Here is a 13,615-nt window from a genome sequence, read left to right on the forward strand (position 1 = left end):
TCAAACCTGCTGCTAATTTATTTACTGAACACTGAAGCCCTGTTAGCAGGGGCTGCTACTGAAACTGCTTTCTGGCCTTCGGCTTTTGTTTGTTGACAGCCTGATTTCCCAGTAGGCCATTTCCACCTGTGTTTCTGTTGTTTTTAGTGCATGTCTTTCTTTCTTCTTCCCAGTGAGTGTCTCCCAAATGGCTCCTGAAGGGTTTCTCATCTTCCCTCGCTCTCTCATCCCCTTCTCCCTCCCAGCTGCAAGGACTCTCAGCTCTGCTTTCAGTCATTCTGCAGTTAGTGGTTGTCTACACTGCTGAGCTCCCATGGGGCACTAATTTTTGTTTCAAGGACAAGATTCAAAAGAGTTTGCTACACACAGGTTGCAGGGTGCACCTTCAGATGTGCCTTCAAATAGACTTTGGAGATTTGAATATATGAGCTTCTGAAAATCAGTTTTTAAATTGCAAGGGAGGCCTATTAAGTGCTGTAAAAAAAATTTTTTTTTGCTTTTCTATTTTAAAAGCTGCATTAAAAAAAGTGACTTTTTTTTTCCTTCCTTTCTCCCATGACATTGGGTGGAAATAGAAGTTAGGAGACTGCCATTTCCCTTTAACTTCATGCATATCAAAGGCAGAGAGATGACAGGATAAAATGATTCAGAGAGTGGCCGGCATACTCAGTGTCTGGAGGAGCCAGTGAAGAAAGATATTGAGATGTTTCAGTGGTTTCTTTGCAACAAGTCAGTGTGCCAGGAGCTTTAAGTGTGCAAGAAAGGTTTAAGATGATTTCCATGAATAGAAAAATTCAGTGGCTGCACAGCTCTAAGGATTTATATCTGAAGATATTATTTTAATTTTGCATTTCTTGATACTCCTTTTATTTCAAACATAACTTCTGGTTTGCATTTAATTTATCTCAATCCCAGCAATGTGTAAATCTTGCTGAGATCCATTTTGAGAGGACTCAGGGCTACTCACAACCACTGTCTGGTACACTGGACTTCAAAAATTCTCCTTTTTGCATGTTAAATTCAAGTGGGATTTTATATCTCAGTTCTGAAGTCTTGGTTTCTAATACAGTCCGTAAAACTCAATACAACTGTTTATCTTTTGCCTTAAGCTGGGAACTGCAGGCTGGGGGAGTCTTCTGGTTAAAACTGGTGGGCCTTGATTTCTCAAACTGGATATTCATGTCTGGTCAGTACTTCCAAAGTTATTTTTCTACTTTGTCTCACTTTTCAAACAGAGGTGGTAAGACTGTCCTGCCCCAAACAGGCACTGAAACTGTTCAGAAATAAATATTGGTGGGAGAATTTTCAAAACACCACTGGAGCAAAGTTGAGGGAGTGAAGCTGTGATGCCCAGTGCTGAGCCTGGAGCCCACCCTGCACCCCCACCCAGAGGCTCAGCACTGCAGCTGTAATCTGCTGACCTTGGATGAGTCTCTTAGCTGCTGTGTCTCTCCATTTCCCAATAATATTGCAATAAGACTAATATTTACTTTCCTCACAGCCACACAGTAGTCAGAATGAATTAATGTTTATAAAGGACTTGGGAGTCCTTGGATGAATGGTCCCATAGAAGTGCTAAGCAGAGCGTGCATTGTCATTTCCTTGTAGATAAATACATATCATTTACATGGCTCTACAGAGCTGTTCACACAAGCAGATGCAATGTCTCATCTCAGTGCACTCAGGGTAGCACAGGATATAAGAACAAACCCAACAGTCCTTGACAATTCATGTCATTTTGCTCTGAAACGAGTATATTTTCTGTGAGAACAGAGCTTATCATGTAATCTCCAATGAAAGTTATGTTCTGCCTTTTTACAGTTGCCATGATGCAAATGTCATTTTTACTCTCCTTCTTTATGAAAGTTAACAGTTATTTAAGAGATCAAAGTTAATTATCACTAAGGAGATCATTTTTACCTATCAACCCACTTTTGTAACCCCACTATCACAAGTAGAAGCTTTATGCTAATCAGTTTTCTAATTTCCATAAATTACTGATAGAATTACTTTTTTTTTCCAGCCTGAAAGTAGATCTGTTGGTGAAAGCTCTTGAGAGGTAAAAAGACAGGGAGAAAATGAGGCAAGGTGCATTTTCAAGAGTTTACCAGCGGAAGGTGGCACCAAGAAAATAAAATCCAAATCATTAGTTTCATCACACCACAAAACTTGTAGGTGCTGCAGCTTCCCTGCACTGCAGAGATCTGACGCACGCACATTGTTTCAATTTAACATGGTGATAGAATGGAAGGGAACGTGAGGATCACTGTGTGACCCTATTACATGTGAAGTGTCTCTATTAGAGCTGCAGAGACAGCATGCCAGAGGAGCTGAAATGTGTTGATAGAAACAAACAGATATACCTGTTTAAAAGCAGCAGTCAGAGGCTCTGCAGTGTGATCCAAGCATGTTCTGCTGGAGAGGGCAAAATAGTCTATCCTAGGGGAAGAGGATATTAAGAAAGAAACCCTTTCCACTCCATCACAGCCCTTTCTGTGCAGTGAGCTTGCCAAATGGAAGCTGCTGCTGCTGCTGTGGAAGTTGTTACTGCTGTGACTGACAGCTGCTGCAAAATAACCTCAGCTACAGCATGGAAGGAACAATAAGAACTCAAAATGAAACAGATGCGGATATTTTGGGTATCCCCTTGGTCTAAAAGTTGGGTGAAATAATTGCTTAGTAATTAACAAGCTTGTTGCTATGCTGCTGCAGCCTTTTAGACTGATGCTGATGAGTTCCAACATCAATTAAATCATCTCCAACGCAGAGTCTGCAACCTAAAGTTGTATCCATGCCTCACCTGAGCAACTCCACACTTGTGGAGCTTCATTTGGAACTGGCAACAGAGCAGTTCACCTTCCAGTGGGCATCAGCAGATTTCTGCTTGACCACCACTCCCTGGAATAAGGAGGGACCTGTGTTGTCATTTTGATGACATTGAAGTCCCAGTGTGTCCTGCCCTTGCCTCTGCACCTGTGGCAGTTTCTGCAGCAGGGATTTTAACCAAGCTGAAGATTCCAGCTGTTGGTCTACCAGGTGCCTGGAGCACTTTGCTTGCCCAGGCAGGAACAAGGCAAAGCCCAGGCAGGCCAGAGGCATGGCCAGTGCCACATCCCCTCTCCCTGCCACAGGCACCCCTCATCCCCCAGGGCACTGTCTGGGCAGCCCCACAACCCCAACAGGCTCCAGAGCCAAATGCAAGGCACACCTGAAAGCACCCCAGGAACAGGCAGCCACAAAAGAGTGTGAAAGGACCTGAGCTTCCCCCTGGCTGTGAGGTTTTGTGTCACTGCTTAGAGAAAAGCAACACAAAACTATATTCACTCCTGGTTTTTTATTCCTCGACCTTCACCTCTCCGTCACACACTCACCTATTTCTCTTCAAACACAGGAGCCACCCCATTGAAGTCAGCAGGACCCTCCTGGTGCTTCAAGCCAAGCATGCATATGCCTGGATCCAGTTGATATTTACAGAAGGCTCCTTTTGAATTGGCTTTTGATTATACCACCTGTGTCAGAGGGTTGTTCCTTATTGCATTTGTGGACAGCGGGATCAGCGTGGCTTGTTTCCACGTGAGGAAGATGGCAAAAGATTGCAAATATAACCTTTAACATTACAGGCCTTTTTTAACTGTCATGGACTGCCCTGAACGGTGTATTTGTGGTTGAAAGGGAACATAAACTATGATGCAGAACACTAAAGGATTGAGAAAATGTAACCTTTGAGCGGGTGGTTTGGGTTTTATTATCCCATTTATTTATTCTGCTGGATATCTGTAGGATAATATGATCAATGAGTTGGAATCCTTCTTGTTTCTACCAACAACAAATCAAACCATTAATAGGCCAATAAAACCCCGGGATTTGGAGAGAGGGGAGGAGGGGAAGTAATTGCATTGTTCTGATGCTAACGAGGCACATCTATCTTGAAATAACTGATTAAAGCTGGTGTTGACACAAGGCCTTTGAACAGAAAAAAGAACAAGGTGCGTAGTGCTGGGCACTGCTGGGGTCCCTGTGGCAGCTCTGTGTTTTCTGCATGTGCTGGGGGTGTGGGAAGCACCTGGCTGGGGGGAATCCATCCTGCTGGAGCCTCCCTGTGCCCCAGAGGGACAGGCTGGCAGTGCAGTGGGACAGGAGCACGCAGGGTTCACGGGGCATGATGTGTGGCTGATAAATAGTTCCACAGCTGTGTGATTGCATAATGATAGCCACATTCATTCACCTGCCTATCAAAAGCGATGCATTAAAGTTTGAGCTCTCTTCCCCTGGGTCCATGGAGAGACATTTGAGTGTTAGCTTATAGTCTTTAACATTCCTCCTAGCAGTGGGCTAAGTGCAGTGGGGTTAAACAGAGTCCCTTTTGCTTAGTAACCCATTAGCTAATGGGTGTGTAAGCCCATCAATTTGCTGTTTATTCCCTAACCCCATTAGGGTACACCTGCTGTGCATAAAAAATACACCTGACAAATCAGAGTGATAGTTGAAATAAAATAAATATCAAGTGTTGTTATAGCTGATCCATAGTGTTTAAGGCAGAAAGGGCATAACAGTGATTTGTGATGGCAGAACAAAATAGCTCGTGCTGGCTCATGGTAGCTTGAGCAGGTTGATATAAATCCCCCTGGATCACCTGTAGGCTCCAGAACTCAGCTGCCTTTTCCCCAGCCCCACGGGCCCCTCCAGAGGGGAGTTCACCTTCAAACGCCATCTCCAACACCTTCTGCAGAGCCACAGCGCTGCTAAGTGATAAATTAATTATTTGGGGGAGGGAGGGTGAGAGCTCACAGGCTGCTCTCCTGCAAAAGCAGCCAGAAGCTTCAAATCTGTCTCTGTTACCAGGCCATTTGTTTTGTCACTTCATGGGCTTTATTTATTTATTTATCTTGCAGCTCGCCCTGTGATTAAAACTGTTGAAACAGCTGTTAGCTGGTAGCAACTTTGCTGGTGCTGTTCCCTGCTGTCAGTCAGGGGCTGTGGCAGTGAAGGGAGCTGCCCTGAGCTGCCCCTCTGGGCCAGGAGCATTCCCAGCCACCCTGTCCCCATCCCCACGGCTCTGCAGCACCAGGAGAAACTCCTGGAAATGAACCTGTGGTGCCAAAAAGTGTTACTGAAATGAAGGTCTTAGAAAATGGATTAAAACAGGGCTTTTATTTTTTAGAAAAGAGAAAAATCAGCACTGACTGGGGAGGATGATGACAGTGAGATGAGCAAGGTGGCTCAAGGTGGTCGATCCAGTGAGGAAAACTCCCTGGAGTGAATGGATGGGCTTTGAACAAGGCAGGACTGGGCTTTATGGAGAGGAGCTGGATGTCCTCTGCCATCAGGGTGCTGAGCAGGGAGGGCAGGTGGAGAGCACACAGACAGAGGATTATTAACATCTAGGACAGCAAATAAGAGAAGCCTTGCACTCTCTGTGATGGGGAAATACATCTAGAAAGCCTCTTGGGCTGGGGAAAGCTGAGGACCAGGTCTGGGCACACGGTGTGACCTCAGGTGTGCACGAGGCTGTGACCACAAAAACTTCTGCTGTCAAAGCAAACAAATGCACAGCCTTTCTGCAATCCCTCAGGCACCTCAGGGCTGGCAGTGCTGCCTGGGACAGGACCACTCATGGGCTGAAAAGCTCAACCTGTGGTTAAAAACAAAACGGAGAGAGACCAGGTCAGCCCAGCCCTGCAGTGGAGCCAGTGAATTGCCAAAACTCTCAGACTGTTCAGGTGATGGACAGAGAGAGAGTTTGGGACTCTGCCTTGGGTTGCCTGAACTGGATTTTAAGTGCTGCTGATGCACCAAGGAGCAGTGATAAAATGAACAAAGCAAGTCATTGCTCTTGGCTTGCATTATCCACAGGCTTTGGCATTTTCCAGCCCAGTGCCTGCCTCTGCCTTCCTGGCCCACTACTGCTTTTACTTTTACATCATGACTGTGAGGAGTGTATCATTCATAACATCCCTATCACAGAGAGATTCCCTTTTAAATGCTTGGGGAGATGGAGGGCTACAAACCCTGGGAAATCAGCTATAGCTAATATATTATGTAGAAGTTCTGTAATCATTATTGAACTAAAGTGCATTGAGTAAGTGGATAAAATCAGTCCCACTGTAGCATAAGTCTCCAGAGATCACAGATAAAAATGCCTCGCACTTAAGCAGAAAAAGGTAACAAAATATTTCCAGTCCCAGCAACAGCATTTTCCCCTCTATATAAATAGGGAACCCTCAGGAGAAGGCAATGATGCAGCAGAGGTTGAAGGCAAAGTTGATGGTGGCGAGGTGGGGGAGCAGTGTGAGCAAAGCTCTGTGAAAAGGGGCAGAAGGCAGAGCCCTGCAAAGCTGGGGGCACAGTGTGGGGCTGGCACAGAGTAGAAATTAAATTTTTGTGCTCCCTTTTCCTCTAGATGCTGCAGAAAAGTCCATTTTTATAAACAGGGGCACCTCAGACCTTGCTTACCACAGCTCTCACAGTTTTCCTGAACACACAGGGACACAAACACGGCTGCAATTTTGTCTAAGGTCTGGTCTGAGCTGCTGCCCCCCTATGGGGGCATCCTCAGTGCTGAATTTATCCTGAGTTATCCTCAACCAGATAACTGAGCCCCTTGAGAGCTTGTACAGACCTCCAACATCATCAGTCCTTCCCTTTTCATGGCCAAGAGCTGCCAGGCTGCAGTGAATCACCACAGCATGGTGAGACCCTGTGGCAAGCCTGCTAAAACTTTTGTAAGAGCTCATAATGTTTTGGCATGAATAAATGTGAGAAAATTAGGGATTCATATTATTTAATAAAAAAAAAGGGAACAATTTCATTCCCTTGTACAAAGCAGAGTTGAATTGGACTGGCTGGCCCATATAGAACAGAATTTATGCTATGTTTCAGGAAAGCACTAAATGGTTATACAAATAATTTTTTTTCATTGAGTTCTTCAAATGTACATACACATTTTGAGCTTTTCATTGAAAATAAGGGGGGAAATATGTGTTAGGCCACTGTATTTGCTACTCCTGTTGTAGGCCCACACAAAAAAAGCCACCTAGAGCTGCAGGCCCTGCTGTTAGGCTGTGACCTGGGTAGTCATTGGCATTCGTGTCCTGGAATTACTTTATTAAAGTTTTCCAAGATGTGTGCTCTTTCTCATGGCCTGCCAATCATGTTGGAGCAGTGCCATAAGCTCTGGTTTAGCTCTTTCCTCAAGGGCACCAAAGGGAGGCAGAGTGAGGAGGGCTGTGGAGTTGGAATTATTACTTATTTATCTAAAGTATTGACCTGACCTCCACTACTGAAATATCAGCATCAGATGTTGGGGGAAAGGGATGCCAGAGCCAGCACCTGCTGGGAAGTAGAGGAAACAGAGATGTCAAATGGGGCTCAAATCAGTCATTATTTTGTTGAGACAATGCTGCTGGGGCAGGCAGGAGGTGGCAAATGTCAGGAAGGAGTGAGCAGAACTGGAGGGTGGACAAGGAGGCAGTGACCAGCTGACCAAGAGTCTCCAGGAGCTCAGTGTCAGGTGCTCAGCACCTCTGAGATGTGACCTCATTGTATTTAGTGGGCTTGAAATGTTCACTGTCAGGATTTACACATTTTTATTAGTACAATGATAATTGTGTTTGTGAAGGGAGAAGAAGGAGCAGCAAGTGATGCTTCTGTGGATGGGGAATGTGGTTTTTGCTAAAGCACTTCCCAAAACTTCTGTCCTGTGGAACTGAAGGAGTCTGGAGCTGAACTGGGGGCCAGGGACTCTGTGGGAGGCTGCAGCCCATCTGTAGCACAGCAGCACAATGAGAATATTTTCACACTGGGGAGCAAGGGGCAGTAAACAGGAAGGAGCTCAGGAAATCAAATGAATAACATCAAATGTGTCTTCAGCTGCCTGGTGCAATGACAGAAGATACAGGGGCTGTGGTGCTAAGCAGAGTTACATAAATGATTACACAACACAGCTGTGGCAGGAGCCTGGAGATGCTCTAAAGGGAATAAGCAGACACAGACAAGGCCAGGGAACTAACAGTGAAGGCACCTCATCTTGCCAAGGTTTCTTTAATAAAAAATTAGAGACATGCCCACACAAAATTACAGCCAATCCCACTGCCAGGGGCAGACTATTTAGTTAAAATGACTTCTGCAGTGGCTAAAAAAATGAAAGAAGCCACTAGGTTAGGGGGTAACAATAAATCATGTCATTAAACACCTTTTGTCACATTTCCCTGTTGATGACAGATGACAGTCCCCTCCCTCTGGGCACACCATCATGGGCCATGTGTGTCACTCTGCACACCTGGATGTGCACCCTGCACCTGGTCCTCGTGCTTTGGGCTCCAGAGGGTTTTCTTCTGGACCAGAACCTCTGTTCCTGTCCTGTCCCCCTGCTGAGCTCAGTCTGCACTGTCAGAACCCCATGGGCTGGCCAGCAGACTCCCCAACATCTGAGCCTAGCAGCCTCCTGCCATCCTAACCCTCCTTTCCTGTGAAATGTGGCTCAATTTAAATTTCTAACAAATCCATTGTTGCTGGATCCAAAAGGCTGAAGCAGAGCTCTTGTTCTGCTGCACCTTTTACAGGTTATATTATATCCTGAATGTAATCCCTCAGCCTGCTTTCCAGATACACTGACCCAACATCTTTGCAGCGAGTTGAGCACTCACAGAGCTCTTGGCTGCAGTGAGAGCTGCCAATATTCACACCATTTGAAAGAGAACCAGGAGAATTATCTCAGACAGAAAAAACAGATCTCTTGTGCTGACAGAATAAACACATTTGGGGTCTGACTTTGCCTCTCCTCTCTCTAACAACCCCTGGAGTGGATCTGCTCACATTTAAGAGATACCCAACACTTCATGTTGCAAGAAGCCACTTCCAGCTGCTTATGTTTTTTCATTTTTTTTTAAAGTAAATTTTAATTTGAGCTGAAACACCCAGCATTCCTATTCCTTCCTGAGAGCCTGGTGCTTTCTCTGTGTGATAGAGAAATTAAGTGCCAGTGTGTCAGCCCTCCTTATGCCACAGGTAAAATTCCTCTGGTCCTCTCCTGCCAGAGGGGTACAGAGTGAAGCAGAATTCCTGGAACCAATCTAGCAGCTGGTGGATTTGTCATTTAAGAGGGGTAAAATAATGGAAACCCTTTATGGGATCCTCCTTCATGGCGAAGCAGCTCAGCACAGGCAGGTGCAGTCCTTGGAGCTGGCCTTGAACAGTCACTGACACCTGGACCTGCTGCCATGGACTGAAATATCACCAAGATGAAAAATCCCAACTCCCAACACTGGCACAGGGTAGGATGTGCCTGGAGCTCCATGATCACTGTGTTCAGACAGAGACAGCTCTTGTAACTGAGCACCTAAAGCCAAACACGCCCCTGAAACCCGCTAGAAAAAACACCTTGGTCCTTTGGGCAAACAATAGGCTGAAACAATGGAAATAATGAGATTAACAGGATGAACTTTCAGCATTGTGAGTGAGGATCCTTTGAAATCCATTAGAGACAGAGGGAAAGGCATTTCAGTACACCAGCATTCACCACGTTTCACTGTGCAATTCCATGAATTTCTGTCTCTCCTTAGTTTCAGGAAGACAATTCAGTAGCCTCTGGCTTCTAATTTTTTTTTTTCTCATCTACTGACTAGCAGAGGCAGAAAAATAAACACACAACTAGGAGCTGTATTCACAGACAGGAAGTAACTTTAATTAAATATTGTGAAAGTTGAAAAGTTTTTACAGCTTGAATTTCTGCAAAAAAATTATAACAATCTCTACAGTAGTTAGTTTCTCTAACAATAGAACTGTACAGTGTGTGTGTCTATTCAAAAAGATTTAGATAAGAAGGTGAAAGGTTAGTAGTTTCAGAGATGACTTCATTTTAGCTGCATCCTAGTACAACTGTGAGGAAACAGGCATTACTTTATGCAATCCAGTCATTGTGAAGCTTCACCTTGTTCAAACTGAAATCTGAATGTTTCCACTTAAAGCCATATTCTGTAAACAGCTGCATCTTTTACTTTGTAAAAGACAAAGGGTGGTGCGGGGGAGATTTTTGATAAATTCCCATTCATCAGATCACAATAAATAGCTGCAAAAAAACCAGAATTATGCACATTGTCAAAGGCTCTTTGGACACTGGAGTAGAGACTACAAATGTGGCTAAAGTGGTGTCAGAACTGCTAGGACTGAGTGGAGCTCTACAAGAGTAATTGACGGTGTCACTGGACAAAATATGGCTTTAAATTTGATTACATTGTCGTGCTGTTGCTTATTATGTGAATTAGAATAATCGCTTGGAATACAGAGAAGCAATAAACTGATGTCTCTCACATTTTTTTCCAGTTTTCTCTTCTTTTATTTTCTCACCATGAAAAAAAAAAAAAAAATCCTGTTTTTCTTTCCCTTCCCCCCAAAGATCACACTGTGACATTCTAGTGAAAACCATTGCAAAATTCATACAGGAAGCATGCACAGTTGCAGCATCGTTGTAAATGATTTCTTGCTCGACTAGAAAAAAGTTATATTGTTTTAAGGTAACAAAACAGTTCTTTTGTGCTTTTCAATTCCTTTTTTTTTTTTTTTTCTTAGAATGTTAGTGATGATTGACAGTTCTGGTGCACAGTACAATGTACAAGTGAAATGAATATGATTTGCATTGTTAAGGCATCCAATCTGCTGGTTTATATTTATGTGAAAGACAGAGAAATATACAAGCAGACTTAAGAAAGAAAGTATTTTCATTGAGTTCTATGAAGTTTCTCCCCATATTTAATGCACAAAAATGCGTCACTCCAAAGAGGAGAAATCCCATGCATATTAATAGAGTAAAACAGCATTAGTTTTTGTTAAGCCTCAAAAGCAAAGGATACATTTTTTTTTTAAATCTACATAACTAAATGCTACAAGAATAATATGCTACTTTTTGCCATATATTGGAAAAAACTTCTTAACTTACAAATAATACAAAAATAGACAATGGCTTTTGGGTGGAAATTAAAAAAAAATGGAAGCATGGTTTTAAACAATACTAAAAAAAACAACCCTATAAATGAAATGTATTAAAATCACATTTAAACAGCTAATACAACGGTGAATGACCAAACAAATCAGCACTTTTCACATAGCAAACATACACAATAAAATAAACTTGTAGGGGACAAAAAGCAATGTACAAATTCCAAAGATAAATACATTATTTATATGGATATTTTACAAAATCCCCCGTAAAACAAACAAACAAAAAACAGAAACAAAAAGCTTTTTTTTTCTTTAATTAATTTGCAAGTATGTGCAAGCTAAAGGTAGTGAGCTCTTTTTGCAAAATATGCAGTAAAATTATTTTTTTTTCTTTTTTTGTGATATTGAAAAACTGTCTTAAGACATTAAAATGTATAAATAGAACAACAACTTTGGCAAAAAATCACAAAAAATCTACAGTATTTATAACTACATACAAAACACAACAGCAAAGAAAAAATATCAGGTAATGCATCTTCAGAGCTTTGCTGCCTCTTTGACTAATAATTTTTAAGAACACTTCCCAGATAATGATAGCAAAATTTTTTTTATTTGTGGTAAAACAGAAGCCATGGTTTTGATTTGAAACCCCCAAAGTCCCGTTTCACTTCTCAAAAGCAGTTCCCTGTCGCGGATGGAGCGTGGTACCAACTGGGAGGGTCGGCTGATACAGGAAGGTGCCAGTGGGAGCTTGGCCAGCAGAGATTTTGGGAGGGGAGGATGCAAACCCTCCTGGGGCTGTGCCCACGGTGCCCCAGCAGGAGCAGCAGGGCAGGGGGACCACGCTGGGACCCCCAGGGATGGCCCAGCCTGAGCCCCCTGAGCTGAGCCCAAAGGGCAGAGCCCGGCTTAGGCTGGGCTTGGGGAAGGGGAGCTGAGATTATCACCCAAAAAATGAATGGGCTGTGCTCACCTCCTGCATTGCATCTCCAGGCACTGGGTTTGCACTTCCATGGGAAATTCTTTTGATATTTTCATCTTTGTTTTCCTTCCACCAGCTTTTGCCAAAAAAAGTTGGACCTAAGGTCCCCTTCCAGCCTGGAGTTCTGGGATGAACTTTTCCTCTTGTATTATTTACACAACTTTTCAGCCTGATATTATTATTACTAATCCCACCCCTCACCCTGCCCTCATAATCCAAAAATATCAGCTTTCTAGGGAGTGATATCTATTTACCCAAACATTAAAAATGCATCATATCAGCAAGTCACCACTGGATAAGCAACATATATGAGCCGACCCTTAATTCAATGGCCATAATTCTTCTAAGAAAAACTAACTGGCACTTCTATTCTGTCCCATACAGACTTGTATGTAAATGACACCAATTTGTTCTTCTTTACACAGCTTTAAAAAAAAAATAAATTCATAAATTAAAAATGTGGAGTTCCATCTCTAGTGTCCCTTGTGTAATTGTATGATTTATAAAAGACAAATGGTGTTGAGTTAAATCAAGCCTTTAAAAAAACCCAAGAAAAAACAGAAGGAAATAAAAGCAAGTTCCCACCCCCCAAAAAAAAAGAAAAAAAAGGAAAAAAAAAGTGGATTTTTTATCAACATACAATAAATATATCTCCCAGGTATTTGGGATGGACAACTCGAATCAACACCTTGCAATTGTGGATTGTTAATTTCAGTATTTGCAAGGATGGTGATTTTTGTTTTGTTTAAAAATCTGCAGTTATTGTAAGATCCTTCTTTATTTCTTTTTTATTTTTAAAAAGGCCTGAGTAAAAAGTTCCACTCTGGGACTTGTATCAGATTCTCTCTGAAGCAGAATTCAACCTCTTCATTAATAAAATTCTTCAAGGCAATTCTTTCACATGGGGGGAACAATCATGCCAGATATAGCTGTTGGAAGGAAAGGGAGGGGAGAGAGAGAGAGGGAAAACGTTAATTTTCTGCATTATTAAGCAACTTTTTAAATCCTCAGAGCTTTAAACATTTACAAGTAATGTAGTCAGATGTAGAGTTAAATTTAAATATATATATATCACTCATAGGAGACAACTATGTACACAAAAATCAGAAGTTTCCTTCTGACTGGAAACTTCAAGTGACTTTGCTGAAATTACTGATTTTCTTGTAGAAAAAGTGTCCTTCCTCAATATATCACTATCAGACCCCAACTCATTTTTCTGCTTTTAGTTTCAAAATCCCCACAAGCTGAGGAAGCTTTGCCTGGACCCAGCCATTGGCACCCGTTCTGTTACTCTTTTAAAAGCCAAGGTGTTTGCAGCACATTTGGGAAAAGTGGCACCCTGGCATGGTCATTCCCTGGGCCAGTCCTCCCAAAGGTCACTGCTCACCCCTGGCACTCATGTGTGCATTTCCAGGTGCCCAGAAAAGGACTAAACTCTCAAATCCAATTCTGAAATTCAAATAGGTGCTTAACTCCTGGGTGAGCAAGCCAGCATCTTCCTTATTCCACTTGGAGCAGACAGCACCAACTGCACCAAGTGAGTCACAGGTGAATGTTAATTTAGGATGTTTTCTCTTTTGCTGGCTAGGTTGAATCATCAGCATTTCTTTATTATCTCATTTTCTATGAAACCACCACCTTTCTTAGCAGACAGACATTTATGAGAAGTCAACAGGGACAGTTTTGCACAGAATTGAC

At 42.8% G+C, this 13,615-nt stretch overlaps 1 protein-coding gene across 8 annotated transcripts in view; it reads right to left on the bottom strand.

The window, feature by feature from the left end:
• Positions 1–11,153: 11,153 nt before the first annotated feature.
• EBF1 (EBF transcription factor 1) overlaps positions 11,154–13,615 on the bottom strand; it is a 267,950-nt gene continuing 265,488 nt past the window's right edge. For all 8 annotated transcript variants that reach the window (XM_033073409.2, XM_033073406.2, XM_033073405.2 and 5 more), the window contains one exon: positions 11,154–12,846. Coding sequence is in view for 4 of the 8 variants with exons in the window: in XM_033073413.2 (XP_032929304.1) it covers positions 12,815–12,846 (32 nt within the window). In the remaining 4 variants the exon portion in view is untranslated. The remainder of the gene's footprint in view (positions 12,847–13,615) is intronic.

The sequence above is a fragment of the Catharus ustulatus genome, chromosome 15 (assembly GCF_009819885.2).
Source record: "Catharus ustulatus isolate bCatUst1 chromosome 15, bCatUst1.pri.v2, whole genome shotgun sequence".
NCBI lineage: Eukaryota > Metazoa > Chordata > Aves > Passeriformes > Turdidae > Catharus > Catharus ustulatus.